Below are 20,114 nucleotides of genomic sequence, written 5' to 3'. Positions count from 1 at the left end.
GTCTGGGTGGTTATGCGCATGCATAAGGTTGTACGTATGCTCAGGAGAGACTGAATAGAGCCGTAGTGAGCCATTAATCCATGGCTGAATGTGAGGCTTTATAAAGGCAGAAAGTAAAATCCAGGGCAGACTTGTAAATCTGGATAAAGCAAAAAATGGCTCTGATCAATCATTTACTGGTCACTATGCTGTGCTGACCCAGGGGTAGCTCCTAGGAGGCCAGGCTTAAAAATAGAAACAATTAAAAAAAAAATACACCAGCTATGCAGTGTGATGGAAACAGAATTGACAGCATCAATCCAGGCAAGTTACTAAACAAATAATCAGAAACAACAATAATTCTGGTAGGGAGGTCAGAATCCATAGGTGCTGCAGTTTTTATCTAAAATATTCAGTTTTCAACAGAAATTTTGAAATATGTAAAGAAACAGGAAAGTTTCTAGTCATAAAAAATAAATTACTAGCAACAGATGTTGGATTCAGCAGATTTCAAAGCAGCTTATGTATTAGTCAAATTTTATCACTTGTGACAAAATACCTGAAACTGGGTAATTTATAACAAAAAAAAATTTGTTGCTTATAGTTTCAGAGTCTGGGAAGTCCAAAGCCCAGGGAACACATCTGGTGAGAGTCTTGGTGTTGGCAACAGTAACCCAGGGGTCTCACATGGCAGACATAGCAGAGCAGAGAAAGAAAGACAGTTCCTCAAGCACTCTCCTTTTAAACCCTCAGAACTATGCCCATGACCAGTATTAAACCATCAGCTTAATCACCACTTCAAGGCCCCACCTTCTAATTACCATAATAAAGTTTCCCACCTTCTGCAGTTACAATGGGGATTAAGCTTTAATGACTTTGGGGGACCATGCAATCCACTTCAGCTTATGTTCAAAGAACTACAAGAAACTATCTTTAAAGAATTTAAGGAAAGTATATCAACAATGACTCATTTAATAGAGAATATTAATAAAGATTTTGTTTGTTTGTTTTTAGTTTTTAGTGAAAAATTATGCTCAGGACTCAGTACTTTATCTTAAACCTAGATACATATTGTGGTTACCAATCATGGAGAACAGCAGACATTCAGTGTTTTCTCCAGGGAGAGCAGAATGGAAAAATAGAATGTTTATTATTTCATCTTCTGGGCATCAGCTTATCCATAATAGTAGTCCCAAGTCTTCCATGACCTTTGAGTATGAAACTTATTTGAAAGAAATATCTTATCCATGAGCTAATAAATGATGCTTTACTCCCAATACTTTGGATTTGGGGAAATGAGTTGGAGAAAGAATCTACTACCTACACAGGCTTCCTTCTCTAGAAGATATTGCATATCTTCTAGAAAATTTATGGTATCCCTGCCAGTTCTCAGGGCCTTAATATGCTCTTTCTTCCATTTGGTAACTTCTACTTGTGTATTTCAAATTTCTACAGTTTTCAGGATGTTTAATTCCCTACATTGTTGTGCATTTCTGGCATCACTATCCCACTTGAGCATTAGCCCTAATTTTAAAGACCAGGTATGAGGTGATATTTCACATAGACAGGAGTTGGCCACAAAAGGAGAAAAATAAATTTAAAATTTGTGTTTAGAATTCAATTTGTTCTTATGACTATTATCCCAAATTTTTAGCAATGATATTCTTTTATAGAACTAGCAATTGTAAAAACTGTTTTCTATTGGCTTATGCATATTTTTCAAGATACTAACAGTAGGGATATGCTCAGTAAAAATATTTTAATTATAAAATTATTTATAGCAGAATATAAAACTGAGTAATTTACTTTTTGTCTTTTATTTTTAAATAATACAGGATTGACTGTAGTTTCACCTCTTCCACATTGATCATTATCTGATCAATATGATGAATCTACCAAGATGTAATAAATAGCCAAAAAGTTGTCTTTAGTATTAACAGATGGAAGAAAAAATCTAAATAATATGTACATTTAACATCTCTTCAATAAGAGTAAACTTTAATTTTTAAGTGGAAAATATTGCTTAATTCTAATTTAAATTTATTGGATCTTGTGTTATTAACCCAAGTATCATGATAAAGTTCTTTTCTATTAAATATTTAAGGTTTAGTTTCTCTTTTTATTTTTAAATTTTTGTCTAGAAAGTAAGTTAATATTTAGATATATTTAGGTTGTGCATTTTTGTGTGGTTTTTTTAAGTGTTGTAAAAATTGTAGCCTAAGAGTCTAGAAAAATGTCTGATGATTAGAAAAAAAGTGTGGTATTAATCTTTAAATTATATATATATAATTCCAATTTGCAATATTTATCTCACAATTGTAACTATTTTGTTATATATCTTCCTTGTCTCCTTATATTATTAAGTGTGAGCTCTGTGAAGGCACAGATGTTTTACTTATCTTTGTTTTTGACTGCCCATCAAGGTCTCTGACATACACTAGGAGTACAGTTTTTAAAAAGTTCAAATATTAAAATTGGGTTTCTTGTTAATAATGATCAATTGCATTGCTAAAACTCTTAGACATTACTTAAGTAAATCCTTTTTGTGTTTGTAATATTTAACAACATCTCTAGATAAGGAATCAACAGTGGAAGTGAGGCAGGTACATTCTCAAAGCAAATGATGAAAGCTGTTAGACCTTATTTGTTGTCACTGGCTCATTTCTACACATTTTCACTGAGGGAATAGAAATAAATGACCTATAAGTAACCAATCTCCAGTGAATTCACATGAATAGACTTCTTTTAATTTTTTCTGTATAGATCCTTCTGCTAAGAGTAAAAGGAGATGAGAAATGACAGCACGCAATTTTTCCCGAAACATTTTTGGTTTGGTTTGGTTTGGTTTGTTTGTTTTAAGAAAACGAAGTCTCTACCTGCATGCTTTCAAAAGTATAGTTTCTAGACTAGTAATCAGCATCACTCTGAGCACTCTGGTACTTGCAAGAAATCCAAATTCTTTGGCCCCACCTCAGACATACTGGATGAGTAACTGTGGGGGGTGAGGCCCAACAATCTGAATTGTACTAAACCCTCCAGATGATGCATATTAAAGTTTGAGAACCACTGCTATAACTTACCAATAAATTTTAATGGTCACTGATGACATCTTACCCTTGTATGGTATCTTTAAAGAAACAAAATGCTTTTCCAGTTTTGTTATTAGGCCATCTTATAAACTCTCCCTAATATATATTCTGAACTCCAAGACTGAATATTTTCCTTCCTACTTTCCATCTGTTCATCTATCCATTCATCCATCTGTCTATCCAATGTCTGTAGAGCATACACACCACATGCTCAGTACTATTCTGTGTGCTTTTTCCATCAATGTTTTTGCTTGATAGGAACCACTATTGAGTATTATGGAAAGGAATTCAACTCTTGTAGTATTAAATGTCTTTGATTGTATTGACTCTTAGATCACAAATTTAAGTAACAGAATATATATCCTCATCTTTAAAGTATCTTTCGACTCTGGTTCTTTGAGTACAAATGACAAATATCCAATGTTTTATTATTCTTATGACCTTCCAATTATTTCTTAAAAGTAGTGTTTTTTGGGTAACACATCTATTTTACATCCTGACCTTTTTTCCCCATGTATATCACTTAATATTTATTTCATCTGAAGACTTTTTATGGAAACCTGAGGCTTTGGGTAGAGTACTATGTGTTTGGTCTTCATTTGACACTGACATAGAAAACACCTACAGGGCTTCAAGTGAGTATATCCTTTTCTAAACTGAAAGCTAATCATGCTCTTTGTTTCCTAGTCCATCTTAAGCTGCCTAAGACCTTTCTCTTTTCTGTATATGCCAAGCTTTAAAAAATAAATTTATAATTTTTACCTTATCAATACTTAGGATTTGAAATTGCTTAATTTTCATATGTTTTTTCTGGCCTCTGTTCCTTTTTGTCTTTTTTCTTAATAGCATTTCCATAATTTACTTATTTATTTGTTTGTTACTTTGAACTTTATTTTATTATAATTTTTTTTCTTTTTTTCATTGGTTATGCATATTCATGTGTACAAAGCTGACTGTCACCACCTGTGCCCAAGATGTGATGACCAGTGATGATCAGATCAATACTATTTGCATGCCCATTACCACAGGGAATATCACTATTTGTGGTAATGGGCATGCAACCCTAGGTATGCCTTTTCCCTCTGAAAAACCAATGTACCACTGTGGTCTTTCTTTCTTTCCTTCTTTCTCTCTTAGCTCCCACTTATGAGTGAGGACATGCATTATTTTTCCCTCTGTGCCTAGATTATTTCATGTAACATTCTGCAAGCTCATCCATGTTGCTGTGAATGGCAAAATTTCATAGCAGAGTAGTATTCCATGGTGTATATATACCACATTTTCCTTATCCTGTCATCTGTCGATGGACATTTAGGTTAGTTCCATATCTTGGCTATTGTAAATAGAGCTGCGATGAACATGGGAGTGCAGGTATCCCTTAGGCATGATGATTTCCATTACTTTGGGTATACATCTAGAAGTGGTATTGCTCGATCATATGGTAGTTCTATCTGTAGTTGTTTGAGAAAGCTCCATACTGTTTTCCATACTGGGTATTCTAATTTACAGTCCCACCAACAGTGTAGGAGTGTTCCCCTCTCTCCATATCCTCGCCAGCATGTGTTATTCTCTGTCTTTTTGATCTATTCAATTGTTGAGAGTTTAGTTGCTGAAAAAAGTGTACTGCCTTTAATAAAAAACAATATTATCCCTGCTTTGAAGATAACCATTTTATGGTATATGTGCCCGATGCAGTATTTTGTAGAGTGTAGTAGGAATTTAATAAATGCTGGAATACTCTTAGTAAATAGAGAAATGTAGTCTTTAAAAGCCTAGTGCTATAATAGGATGTTTTAGAGTCACTTATACATTTTAAACTTATTAATGTACTCAGCAATAAAAAATCAAAATTGACTCAATATTTTCACAGTTCATTAATTAGAGAGCCCATGCTTCCATGTCTGGAAGTAAACAGCGTGTTTAGGATTCTGATATTCTTTGTTTGCACCTATCCAGAGACTCCCATATTAGGATGCCTCTATGTTCACATCTCTATTTTGCAGTACAGATTTCCAGGCTGAACCAATTCCCTACTTCTCTCCTGCGAACCACAATGTTATTTTAAAAATTGAAAATTTTTGCAATTTTAAATAGAAATAAATTTTCTGCCAAATATTTTTAGATCTAAAAGCATTAGAATATCTGCTTTGACCACTTCAGGTCTTCTTTACAGAACCTTATCAGGTTCACAGTTGGTCCCAAAGAGCTTTCTGAATTTTCTTTATCCATTGCAAGCCACCAAAGTGATATTTTAAGGCTACTTTGAGACATGGGGAAAAAAATTATTGTCTAATGAAATCAAAGCATTAGCAAAATCAATGCCTGATAAGAGTGAATATAGTACTTTATGATAGGGATTAGGAGTTTGGTTTACAAACTGGAAAAAACCAACACCATGATTTTTAAAAAGTTAGTAGCCTACTACTACTGCCTTTCAGAGAGTTGGTTAGTGATGTGCGTTAGAAATTCAAACTGGTTGAGCAGTTTTATTGTACCAAAACTGGCCTGGAAACTAAACAGAATATATAGTTCAGAGAAGGACATTATTAGCTAACCAGCAGTGTGCAGTAAAGTTGATGACTGTGAGCAACAAGGAGACAAGAACGGATCTGTGTTTTGTGAAATAATAATTAGCACATGGTTTACTGCAAAAATAAAATATGAAACAACAAACAGAAAACAACTAACCAAACCAAACATAACATGTGGAGCTCTGAAAGTAGTAACTAAACTTAGGTAGCTGTGGGGATTTAGGCTGGCAGATATAATTGGAGAGGTATGAGGTAAGTGAATAATTTTTTTATTAATATATTTGTGTGTTGTTTCCCTATCACTTGACTCAAATTGTCAAAAAAGTGTTTTTAGTGACAGCAAAAGTTAGACCTAGAAAGAAATTCTGTGAAAGAAATTATATTCAATTGGCTGGACTATTTTTTGCACAAAACTAATGAGAGAAATGTGCAGATTGTATCAAAGCAATAGGATTGAGATTTGGCTAAAGCCTCGAGAAAAATTTTAACGATCATACTGATATTAATAGAGATTGTTTTAATTGCCACTCTGAAAATGAATGGATAAGATATGTATAATCATGTTTTAGAACACTTTTATTATCCTAGAGACTACATCATTTTCAAAATCATTCAGTGTCAAAGAAGTGGTACCAGGTATAAAGAAAATTGGTCTAGTAAATATTTCTAAGAAATGCATAAAATAGATAGAATCCCATTTAGCAAATTGTGAAATGTATCAGCTGTAACAGAGGAATATATTTAAGATTTCTAAATCCTAAGTAATAAGATGAATACCCATTTGCTCACCATCTGACTTAAGAAATAGAAAATAACCCATACTTATGAAGCCTTTTGCCCCCGCCAATCACATCTCTTTCTACAGATGTAACCGCTACTATAACTTTTTCTCTAGTTTTTCTTTATAGTTATACCACATATGTATCTATCCTTAAGCAGTAAATTATTTAGTTGTCATTATTTTAAGCTGTATGTAAATGTAATTATAACTATGTATTTGTTTGCAGCTTGCTGTTTTTACACAATTAATTTTTTAATTATTATCATCCATGTTGATGCATGTAGCTGTAGTTATTCACTTTTCCTGCTGTATACTCCACTATTGTATACATATACCACAATTTGACTTATCCATTCTAATGTAGATGGATATTTAGGTTGTTTCCAGTTCTTAGTATTATAAACAGTGTAATTATGAACATGTTTGTACATATCCTCTGTTACACATGTGCAAGAATTTTACTGGGATACCTAGAAGTAGAATTAGTGGGTTAAAGTTGGATAGTCACTCTTACTGGGTCATGCCAAACTATTTTCCAAAGTGAGCTTATGAATATTCTCATTACACTACATCCTCACCAACATTGTGTCAAGCTCTAAGAATACTAACACGACACCTCTGCCTTTCTATGTGGTTATTTCTATTGTGTGCAGGTGATAGATTGGCTTCAGACCAAATAAATTCTCTTCACATGTATATAGCTCCAAGAATTCCTGTTTCACAACTGACAATAGTAATGTCAAAGAACTGATAAGTCAGGGGAAAAAATTGTTTGTGTAAAGTGAGATTCTAAATATATGAGGAAAATATTTGTCACATTTAGTAGCCAAGTTATATATGTGTGTGTGTGTGTGTATACATACACACACACACACACACACACACACACACACATACAGTTTTATATGGCACAAACTTTGTAATCTCTATCAGGCCTAAGAGGTCTAATCTATAAGAAGTATTTCATTTATTGAAGTAGGTCAATTCTTTATTAAAAAAAAATAAACAGTATTTAAAGTCAACATTTTTTTCTCTAGAAAATATGTTAAGCCCACAACTTATTGTTTGTAACAGTAAAATTGTAACTTTGGTATCTTCAAAAAAGTACTATCAACCCTTCAGAAAGAGTTGCTTTATCTTCTTTATTCCCATCACAACTACTTAGTCTTGGTCTACTTCATTAGCTTGCTCTCACTCTCTCTGTCAGACTCTCAAAAGTAGAGTAGATTCCTATCACTTCATATTCAGACTCTTCTACCTTGTTTCCTTTTTCCATAAACAATTCTTATTACGCCTAATTTTCTACTCCTCTTTGAGGAGTAATAGAAGTAATAGAACAGCATGGAGTAATAGAAGAGGGCCTCGGAGCCACAGACACAGTCTCCTGTCCCATTCTGCCACTTACTAGTTGAGTTGTCTTAGGCAAGTCACTTAATTTCATTGAATCTTAATTTCCACACCTACCAACTTCTAAGGGTTGTGAGATTTATTGATATTTAGATAAAATGTATCTAGTTCAGTGCCTCATATTTAATAACTTCTGTTTCTGAGGTAAGCAATATACTATGAACTTTACCCATATTCACTTTAATTTTTAAAAAATCCTGCAAAAGTTCAGTTAAGGAAGCTGAGACTCTGGATGGTTAAATTGCCCAAGGTTTCACAGCTTTGTAAAGGATTGAGCCTGTAATTCAGTTCTAGCTATGCACTGGCCATAAAAGACTATCTGTGCTCTGCTTTTACCATGCGGCAGCTATCTCTGTTCTCTGAATTTCTTTTTAAAACTCTGACACAAAACTTTCATATTGTCATTTTGTAGCTATTTCACACAAATAGTTCTGGCTGCCCTCTTAGGGTGTCACTCTTAGAAGGCACATGCCTTACCATATTTTATTTCTCACAGCCCCAACAGAATATTGTACACACATACAGTATTCAATAAATATTTGATTTATATAGTACTACCTCAAATTTAGTTTCACCATTGTTTTAAACCTTTTATATTCTTTTTTTATAGCTCATTTCAGCAGCCACGTGGCACTCCCCATTTGGATGAAGGTGAATATTGGTCCAACAGGCCAGCCTCTTGTAAGGGCAAATCCCACCGACCCATCTTTGAGAACAGCATGGACAAGATGTACAGGAACTTGTACAAAAAGGCCTGTAGTTCTGTTTCCCATACACAGGAAAGCTTCTGAGATCATCCACGATAAACTGCGTGTCTGTGTCAACTTCTCAATGAAAGCATTTGATGTGATCAATATCTGTATTCCTTTTTTTTTAAACAGGTGGTTCTAATTGAGTACAGTAGTTACACTTGAATAAGTTCATTACTTCAAATGGTTAATTTTCATAGGAAAACCTTTATTATTATTATTATTATTATTATTATTATTACAGAAGAGTGTGCTGTGTTTCAGTTGTCAAAGCTCTGCAACACAATCACAACTTCCAGTCTGTGACAAGGATATTCTGTCATATATATCTCAGATCACCATACAAATCCAAGAATAGCTTTTCTCTATAAATTTTCTTCTATTTTAATCACCTTGTAATTCTCTTTTCACCTGCTTGACTTAGCTTTTCTGGGTAAGATTTAAAAAATATTAATTCCCTTCAGGAGCTGGGGACCAGACACCCCCCTCCCAGAACCAGGCACACTGCGCCAGCGCCTTGGGGCCCACTCAAGGACCCAAGGCATGGATCCAGGAACCAGACCTGCTTCCCAGAACCAGGCACACCACACCTGGGGCCCCGGGTCATAGAGAAGGGGACCAGACCCCCCTAACCCCGCTCACAACCAGGCTCACCGCCAGTGCCTCAGGGCCCTGCCCAGGGGCCTGGGGTATGGAGTCAGGGACCAGACCACCCTCCCATAACCAGGCACACCATACCACTGCTTCAGGGCCTGCCCAGCGTCCCAAGGCATGGAGAAGGAGACCGGACCTCCCTCCCACATCCAGGCACACCATTCCAGCACCTCGGGGCTCACTCAGGGACCCAAGCCATTGAGCCTGGGACCAGACACTCCCCACAACCAGGCACACTGCCAGCGCCAAGGAGCATGCCAAAAACATCACCTCCATATGGGTGGCACCGCACAGCCAACACAATAACCATGGCCACTTCGAAAGTGCTAGATGCCACAACCACCATGCAGATGGTCTGCCAGCCACTGGAGTACATTCACACAAGGAGAGTCACCAGCAGAGATAAAGAAAAGAAGAGGATGTCTCTCTCCATAAAGCCATTTCAGAGTGACAGAAAAAGCATCTGCTCTATGATAAGACCTGATCACACCTCTCAGCATTGGACAGATCATCTAGGCAACAGACCAACAGAGTAACCATTATTCTTTCAGAAGGAGAGAAGAAATCTAGGGTAATTAGAGGGGGGAGGGGGGAGGGAGAAGGGGATGGGGAGAGATTAGACAAGGGGCATAAAGAATAATTACAATTTGTAACAATATATATGCTAGTAATATTGATTGATCAACATATCTCAATGTTGAACCCAAAAAATATGTATAATCAATTTTGATTCAATAAAAATTTTTAAAAAATTAAAAACAGAATAAATATTAACTCCCTTAAAAAGATATACAGAAATGAATTTCCCAAGAATTTAAATCCTGTTTTAACTAATATTTTCTACTTTTTTCTTACTTAGAAAAGGCCATTTATATTTCTTATAATAAATAGCTTTTTTAAAAAGTTTATATAAGCATTCACTCCCCCTTTTTTGGAAGGGCTATCTAAGTTACCTAAAATGAATAAGTAACAGTTAACTAGAAATAGCAATGTCTGTGTATGATCCAAAGTGTGAATAACTAATTTTTTTTTTCTTTTGTGATTGGCTAGTACAGGGAACCAAACCCTTGACTTTGGTGTAACAAGGCCGTGCTCTAACCAACTGAGCTAACTGGCCAGCCAGAATAACTAATTTTTGAAGATAGAATTCTTTGCCTGATTTTTTTCCTAGGGCCAGCCATTGCTTTGGATGTGACCAGAATCAGAAAAGAGCCTTTGTTAGTAAGCTTGTAGAAACTTGAAAATAATAAGAGAATTATATTGTAATTTAGACTCTGGAATTTTCATAATTATCGTATAGCCTAAGAAGGTAGTATCCTCACTTTAAAGGACACTTGGAACAACAAAGGGAGCAAATATTTTAGCAGAATGCTTTTGATTGATAAAATAAGTTCCCCCTTCTTCACCCCAACACACACCTGAAGATATAAAGAAATCAGTTACCTCGTACTTATTTTAGAGTGAGGAGAGGGAAAGCAGAGAGAAGGAAATAAGTGAACTTAGTTTACAAGCTTGAAGAGAGGACAAGATAATGTTTTCTCATTGAGTCCATCTTTGTTTAATTCCACAGTTACATTTTTTTAAAAAGAAAAAAATTCTACTTGAAATCCATTTAAATTGAAATTAAAGTGTGAAATTGGTTGACTTATTTTTGTTAGGAGAAAATATATAATACTAGTTATCTAATAATAGACATTTTTAACACCATATTAAGTGTTTTAGTATGACAATCTGTGCTATATCAGAAAGGGCATCAGATATAGGGGCCAGGAGTTCTAGGCCTCTGTCCCATTACTGCCATTTTCTAGCTGAATCTCTTTAATTCTCTGGGCCTTAGTTTCCTCAGTTATCAAATAAAGAGAACATAGTAGATCCCAAAACATGTTTTTTGAACTGGGATCACTATTCTAGGAGATGTTTGTAGTAATGTAGATATAAGTATCTCATTGGTCATGTAAGTTTAGGAAAATCTGTTTACTACACACACACCCACATGTACGTACCTTAGAGTCATAGGTAGGATGACAGGAGTGAAAAGAAATGTTGTTAATGCTGGGACAGCACTTGCAAACTGGGACTGTATCTGGCAAACCAGGACATATAGTAACCATAGTCATGGTGAATATTAGCATTCAAGGTTTTAAGAAATCCTGGTATAAATCTGTTTGCTCTAGCATATAGTAGAGAGTCTGGTGTATAATTGATGCCTCTTAAATATTTATTGAATTAACCCAGAACTTCCTAGTCTAAATTGAGCATGTAAATTGTTATTATGGCCACCACCACACTCTCCTCCAGTTCACCACACTCCCCCACCCCAAATGCCATCCTCATGTACATGTGGACACATACTGTGGAAACGCTGGATTACATGAACTCTGAGTTACCCTCTGGCTCAGGTTATATGATGTTTTTCACAATAAGCTTTGGAAGGTCAACATTGAATAATGCTTTTTTAAAATTATATTCTCAGTGGAAATTAGTGTAAAAAGTTGCTGTTTGATGAAAAGAACAAATATGACATTCAAAAAAATATTTTACTGTCACAGAAAATCTTTTGAGTGAATAAGTACCACAAAAATTACTTATTGCACCTATATCTTCCATTGGCTATAACAAAGTCTACAAAAAGCAGGGCTCAAATGGGAACTTCAGAAACTGATATTCTGAAAGACATTTTCTTGTGAATTTGACATCTCTATGAAGGATGGGGGCAAATTTCCAGATATTTACCATCTTTGCTAATTGTCTTATTATCTTCCATTCCCTAGGGGAAGGAGTGTTCTTTGTTGCTCTAACTATTACTGTGAGTTCTTTCATTTTATTGTCTTTGAAGGGTATACCTTTAAGTACTAATATTGTCTATTCTCATTTATAGAGGCAGTTGTTTATTCTCTTAACCTTTTTTATATATTTCCCACAAATCTAGTTATAATTATGAGACTTTATATGAAAGATAAGCAGGCTTTTCTTCTTCTCTTTAATGTTTGGTTTTTTCCTGGGAATTTTTAGGAAAGAAAATGTCAAATTCAACAAAGATGTAAGCATGAATGAATGGACAGAAAGTCCTCTCTGGTACTACTATTAGTTATATAACCTTGTTTAAGTCATTTATCCTATAAGGTGATGAAGGGTTTAACTTAGAATGATTCTTTAACATTTCAATATTTCTATAATTGTGTAATTGATTAACATCAATAATCAGTGTCTTAGTTTGTTTTCTGTTACTGTAACAGAATACCAGAGACTGGGTATTTTAAAGAAAAGAGTTTTATTTCTTACAGTTCGGGAGGCTGGAAGTCAAAGATTGGGCGGCTATATCTGATCCGCTTTTGATGAGGGCGAGAAATATGTGCTGAGAGCCCAACTGGCTTTTATCTCTCCTGTGATAACCTGTTAATCCATTAATCCATGAATGGAGTAATCCATTCATGAGGGTGAGCCCTCAATGACCTAATCACTTCTTAAAGACTCCACTTCTTAATACTGTTATGTTGGGAATTAAGTTTCATCGTGATCTTCAGAGGGCACAAACATTCAAACCATAGCAATCATAAAGTCCTAGACAGCACAGTTGTGTTGTGACTTCAAAGATTAAGACTGTGATTAAAAATATGGAGCAAATAGAGAATTCTCACTGTTGTGTTTATTTATTAGTAATAGCTTTATTGAGTTATAATTCACCCTTTAAAAATATAAAATTAAGTGGTTTTTACTATATCCACAGAGTTGTACAACAATAACCACTAGCTAATTATAGAATATTTTATCATTCCAGAAAAAATCCTATACCCATTCGCAGTCATTTCCCACTACCTTCTCCTCTCAACCCCCTGGAAACCACTAGTCTGCTTTCTATCTGTATGCCAATTTTGGACTTTTCATATAAATGGAATTATGCAATATGTGACCTATCGTGTCAGCATCTTTTACTTAGCATACATTTTTAGGGTTCATCCATGTTGTTACACATATCAAAATTTTGTTTATTTTTATTACTAAATCTATTGTATGAATATACCAAATTTTGTTTATCTAGTCAATCGATGGACATTTGTGTTCTTTCCCCTTCTGGGGCATTATGAAATGCTGCTATGAACATTCATGTGCAAGTTTTTTGTGTGGACATATGGTTTCCCTTCTCTTGAGTATACACCTAGGAGTTGAGTATCTGGGTCATATGGAAACTCTATGTTTAACATTTTGAGGAGCTACCAAACTATTTTCCAAAGTGACTGCACTGTTTTATACTTATCGTGTTCATTTTTATCTTAGAATCTTAGGCTAGTTACACATTGAAAACTGTGTTAAAAGTAGAGGATATAAAATTTTAAAACATATCTTTAGAAGTATGAAGAGTCTGTTGAGAGAAACAACAGTACATTTAAACATTTGCGGTGGTTTGGTGACTTCTGTGATATGAAAATGCAAAAACAAGAAGGATAAGTTTCTTCTAGCTCGATGAAACAGAACATGCAAAGGCATGAAAATGGGAGGGACCATAATTGTTCAGGTAACTCCACGTGGTTGTAACTAGAGTTGGTGTGCATGGTTGCAAATGCTATGGTAAAATATGATGAGTGCAATAAGAGAACGACAGAGAATGACAGACCTAGAGCAGCATTAGAAGAGGTGACCTTTGAGCTGGACATTGAAAGATGGGAAGGACTTTGGAGAGTAGGAAATCAAGATGAAATAAACTAAATATTGATCAGGTTTTATGAGGGTAGTGGTGAGGTCAAGGAAAATACCAGTAGTCAGATAAAGAGCTAGAACTTGGGAGAACTCAATAATAGAAAATGGATTTTGAAGTCAGATAAAAATAAATGAAAGCTCTTTGTTGTTTTTATCCTGCTTTGTGTGTGACCACACTAGGCACCCTGAGAGTGGACCTCAAGCAACTGCACACTTTGCTTATTAATGAGGCTGTGGTGGTATATAGTTTGAGGGTCACCCTTTAAAAAATTGAGAAAGAAATTCTCTGCCTATTCTTAAGATTTTCTAATTAGCTGGAGATTCATGTACAAAATGAAGAGGTAACAGAGGAAACCCAACTTTTTTGTAATTGAGTTATCATGCATTTATTATTTATCTCTGAATGATGTACCTTGAGTTTAATTCTATAAAGTTCCATCGGATAACCAGTACATGTGACTCTTCATCCATTCGACAAATATTATTTAAGGTCTTCTGTATTCCAGGAAATCTGCAAAGCCCTGGGTGATAACCCAAAGATAAACAAAAACATAGTTCTTGCACCAAGTTTGTGTATGTGGGGTGTGATGCAGAGACTGACATTTACTTACAAGAGGGATGATAATTAAAATTAGTTGATATTCTGTCTAGCTGTCTTGGATAGCATAAGCCTTAGAAAATCACTTGCTAGGGTTTGTAAAGTAGGATGGAAATAACCCAACACAGAGTAGATATGAGCTGATATACTGCCACACCAACTTTGTTCTATAAAGGTTAATAAAGTTACTTAACTTTACTGTTGTTACCAAAAATAACCATGATTTTGATGTAAAAAAGTATTTTAGAAGATAATTGAGAGGGGAATGATATTAGCAAGATGGTAAAGTAGGAAATTCTGGCCCTTGACCTCCCACACAAACAATTTGACAGCTATTGCTATCCATGAAACAGCTCTGGAGGAGCTCTAGAGTCCTGCAGCAACACAGGGGAGGGTGAAAAATAACCACATAGAAAGGGTAGGAAGAATAGTTTTATGTTACCTTTACCATACCATCCCTCAGACTGGCGCAGCTCAGCACTGAGAGTTTCCCTCACAGGTTAAAAGGAGAACAAGTGAGTGTACAGCTTCCCCACACTTTTAGGACACTGCCCAAAGGACCCACTTTGGTTTCATCTCACTCAGATTGGTGGGGAGATGAGTATAGCTGACACATCTTGAGGCAGCAAGAACTATCAATATCAGCCATGTGGCAGATGCTTCCACAGCCTATGCTGGCCTGCTCTTCAGAGAATCCCAACAGCCTTCACCACTGATGACCTCAAAAACCCTTCTGGCTGCCATGAACCCCTCATGGCTTTTACCACATATGGACCCCTGGTTTTGACCTTCATGGACCCCAGCTTCCTAGACTATTCCCCTCAATACCACCAGAGCTGCTGCAGCCAGTGCCACTGTGGGCATTGACTGCATGAGTGTCTGCAACAGGCACTGACTCTACCACCAGCCCCAGTTTTAATCACCACATATGCCTGTAACCAAGTCTCATGGCTATGTGCATGCACACAGTGGCCCTGACTGTTGCTATAGTGCATGCAAGCATTGCTAACTTGCACTACTGCATGTATGTGCTCACCAAGCTCTCACCACTGCACACATGCTTGTTGCTGGTTCTTGCTGTTGCTGCCTTGTATGCACTACTGCACATGTGCCTGCCCATGGCCACCTCTTGCTGCTTCGCCAGTCCCTGCCATGGTCCTGGTTGTTGCTGCCACACACTCACTCTCCACTAGGCCACTCCCCACCATGTGTGCACCTATAGCTCTCCACTGCTGGCTCTAGCTTTGGCTGCAACATATGTGTGTGCCACCAACCCTGGCCCTTGTCTACACAGGTGCACTCACCATTGGACTCAGTCACTGCTAAGAATCCAACAATTGGCATCAAAGAACCTCCACAAAATTCACTGCTGAAGATCACATAGTTACCAGTGTTATGGACCCCAGCTGCCTGAGTTGTGCCATTGCTCTTATTCTCTCCCACACCTGAAGCCACAGAATGTTCCTGCAATTGGGACCCCAACCACCACTTCCCTGTGGAAGATGTTTTCTTACCAAAGATGGTCCACAAAGTGTGGAAGAGATGACTGCTTCTTCCAAGGTGCTACACCAGTGCTAGAATACAAAAAATATGAGAAATCAGAGAAACATGATATCACCAAAGGAACACAATAAACTTTCAGTACCTGACCCCAACTAAATAGATACCCATGAATTGATTACCTAGAAAAGAATCCAAAATGATTGTTCTAAATAAGCTCTGTGAGCCACTAGACAAAACATATAAACAATTTAATGAAATCTGGAAAAAACAGGAACAAAATGGGACGTTTGACAAATAGAGATATAAAACAAAATAACCAACAAATTTTGGAGCTGAAGAATACAATGACTATACTGAAAAATGCAATAGAGAGTTTCAACATCAGACTCAATCAAGCTGAATAAAGAACCAGTGAACACAAAGATGGTTCATTTGAAATTATCCAGTCAGAGAAGAAACAAGAATGAAAAAGAGTGAAGAAAGCAGACAGTATTTATGGAATACCATCAAGTGAAGCAGTATATGCATGATGGGAGTTTCTGAAGGAGAAGACAGAAAGGAGAGAAAAACTTATTTAAAGAAATAATAATTGAAAACTTATCAAATCTGAGGAGGGAATAGACATCCATATTCAAGACACCCATAAGACCCCAAACAGTCTGAATAGTAGGAGACATAAAATAGCCCACTTTGAATATGGATAGAACATTGAGACATACAGTAAAGAAAATGCTGATTTGAACAGCACTATAGACCAAATGGATGTAATAGATATACAGAACTTTCCACCTAAGAGTACCAGAATATACATTCTTATGAAGTGTACATGGAATGTTCTCTAAGATAGTTCACATGTTAGATCACAAAATGAGTCTTAACAAATTTTAGTAGTCTTAACAAATTTAAATACCACATAACTTCTCAGACAACAGTGAATGAAACTAGAAATCAAAAAATAGACTGAAACTAGAAATAAAACAGGAAAAATTCATGAGCATGTGGAAACTAAACAACAGACTCTTGAACAACCATTGGGTAAAAGAGGAAATCAAAAGAGAATTTTAAAAATGCCTTGAGACAAATGAAAATGAAAATACAAATTACCAAAATTTATTGGATGCAGCAAAAGCAGTACTAAGAGGAAATACTATAATGTTAAGTACCTACATTAAAAAAGAAGGAAGATCTCAAATAAACAACCTAACTATACAACTTAAGGAATGAGAAAAAGAAGTAAGCCCAAATTTAGTAGACGTAGTAGATATTAGAGCAGAAATGAAGTACAGGATAGAAAATCAATAGAAAAAAATCAATGAAACTAAGAGCTGGTCTTTGAAAAGATAAATTGACAAACTCTTAGCTAGAATAAGAAAAAGAAAGAGAAGACTCACATAATAAAATAAAAAATCAAGAGAAATTACAACAGATGTTGCAGAAATAAAGGATCATAAGGTACTGTTATGAGCAACTATATGACAATATGTTGGATAATCTAGAAGAAATGGATAAATTCCTAGAAACATATAACCTACCAAGACTGAATCAAAAAGAAACACCCTGAACAGACCAATAACCAAAAAGGAGATATAATCAAAGACACTATACAGAAAAGTAAACTACAGGCTAATATATCTGGAGAACATTGATGCATAAATCCTCAACAAAATACTAACGAACTAAATTTAACAGCACATTAAAAGGATTATACACCATGCCCAAGTGGTATTTATCCCTGGGATGCAAGGATGCTTCAATATATGAAAAGCAATCAGTGTGATATACCACATAAACAGAATGGAAGATAAACACATGATCATCTCAATAGATGCAAAAAAAGCATTTGAAAAAAATTAACATCCTTTCATGACAAACTCTAAATAAAACAGGTATACAAGGAACTTACTTCAACACAATAAAGGCCATATATGAAAAACCTACAGCTAACATCATCATCAACGAGGAAGACAGAAAAATATTCTCCTCTAAGATCCAGAGCAACGCAAAAGCACCCACTCTCTCCACTTCTATTTAACATAGTACTGTAAGTCCTAGCCAGAATAATCAGGTAAAATTTTAAAAGGCATCCAAATTAGAAAAAAGATGTAAAATTATACCTATTTGCAGATGACATGATCATATATATAGAAAACCATAAAAACTCTACCAAAAAACTGATGAAAATAATAAATTTAATCAAATTGCAGAATACAAAGCCAACATATAAAAATCAGTGTTGTTTCTATACACTAACAATGAGCTAGAGTCATGCATTGCTTAACAAGGGGGATACATTCTGAGGCATTAATCATAGGCAATATCCTTATGTGAACATCACAGAGTGTACATAAAAACAGTGGCATAAAAACAGACATATGGAACAACAGACCAAAAGTAAACCCTTGCATATATGGTCAATTAATCATCTAGGTGCCAAGAATACAAAATGGGGAATGGATAGTCTCTTTGAGAAATGACACTGGGCAAACTGGATATCTAAATGCAAAGGAATGAAATTGGACCCTTATCTTATACCATACACAAAAATCAACTCAATGTGGACTAGAGACATAAGCATAAGACCTGAAATTATAAAACTCCTAGAAGAAAACATAAGGAAAAAGCTCCTTGAAATTAGTCTTGGCAATGATATTTTGGATGTGACACAGAAAGCACAGGCAACAAAAGTAAAAGTAAACAGGTGGGACTGTATCAAACTGAAAACCTGTTGCACGGCAAATAAAAGAACAAAATGAAAAAGCCAACCTTTGGAATGAGAAAAAATATTTGCAAACCATATGTCATATAAGGGGTTAATATCCCAAATATATAAAGAACTCATACAACTCAATACCAAAATTAGAAATCACCCAATTAACAAATTTGCAAAGGACCTAAATAGACACTTCTCAAGAGAAGAAACCCAAATTGCCAACAGGAATATGAAAAGATGCTCAACGTTTTTAATTATCAGGGAAATACAAATTAAAATCACACTGAGATATCAGTTCACAATTATTAAAATGGCTATTACAAAAAAGGTAAAAGATAAGTTGAGTAAGGATGTGGAGAAAAAGGAACCCTTGTACACTTTGATGGGAATGTAAATTATAACCATTATGGAAATCAGTACAAAAGTTTCTCAAAAAATTAAAAATAAAACTACCATATGATCCAGCAATCCGCCTTCTGAGTAGATATGCAAAGGAATTGAAATCAGGATCACAAAGAGATATATTCACTCCCATGTTCATTGTAGCATAATTAACAATAGCCAAGATATGGACTCAACCCAACTGTTTATTAGTGGTTGAATGGATAAAGAAAAAATGGTATTTATGTACAATGGAATACTATCCAGCCTTAAAAAAGGAGATCCTGCCATTTGTGACCATATGGATGGAGCTGGAGGACATTATGCTAAGTGAAATACGCAAGACACAAAGAAAAATACTGTATAATTTCATTTACATGGATATCTAAAATAGTCAAATTTATTGAAGCAAAGAGTAGGATGGCGGTTGCCAGGGGCTGGAGGGGAGAGGGAAATGGGGTGGTATTGGTCAAAGTGTACAAAGTTTCAGCTATGTAAGATGAATAAGTTCTGGATGTCTAATGTGCAGCATGGTGGTTATAGTTAGTACACTGTGTTATACACATGATATTTGCTAAGAAGATAGATCTTAAATCTTAATACACACACACAAATGGTAACTATGTTGATATGTTAATTAGCTTGACTGACATGATCATTTTGTAGTGTATACATATATCAAAACATAAAGTTGTACACGTTAAATATATACAATTTTTATATGTCAGTGATATCTAAAAAAAAACTTTGTTTTTAAAAAAGCTGTTTAAAAAAAGATATTCAAGAAAGTGCATTTCTGCTATCTTTGTAGATGACCTTCATGAAAGTACTAGACGTGAGAGTTAGTGAAATAAATCAGGGTTTCTGAATTCAAGGACCTCACCCAGACTGATGGGACAGATAAGTAAACAATTACAATACAACATCTATGTATTGACTCATGTTTAGCATATTCTGTGTAGGCTCTTCTGGCACAGATGCATTGCTCCATTTTTGTATCCCCAGAACCACAAACTAGGCATATCTTTATTATAGCA

At 35.4% G+C, this 20,114-nt stretch overlaps 1 protein-coding gene across 1 annotated transcript in view; it reads left to right on the top strand.

Moving 5' to 3' along the window:
* Nucleotides 1-8,578, top strand: part of SPATA6 (spermatogenesis associated 6) — a 142,243-nt gene extending 133,665 nt beyond the window's left edge. Inside the window, exon 15 of the mRNA XM_063105748.1 lies at nt 8,398-8,578. Coding sequence (XP_062961818.1) covers nt 8,398-8,578 — 181 coding nt within the window. The remainder of the gene's footprint in view (nt 1-8,397) is intronic.
* The last annotated feature ends 11,536 nt before the right edge of the window (nt 8,579-20,114 follow it).

Source organism: Cynocephalus volans, chromosome 8, assembly GCF_027409185.1.
Source record: "Cynocephalus volans isolate mCynVol1 chromosome 8, mCynVol1.pri, whole genome shotgun sequence".
Taxonomy (NCBI): domain Eukaryota; kingdom Metazoa; phylum Chordata; class Mammalia; order Dermoptera; family Cynocephalidae; genus Cynocephalus; species Cynocephalus volans.
The sequence above is the reverse complement of the archived record's forward strand: the minus strand, read 5'-3'. Positions and strand labels throughout refer to the sequence as shown.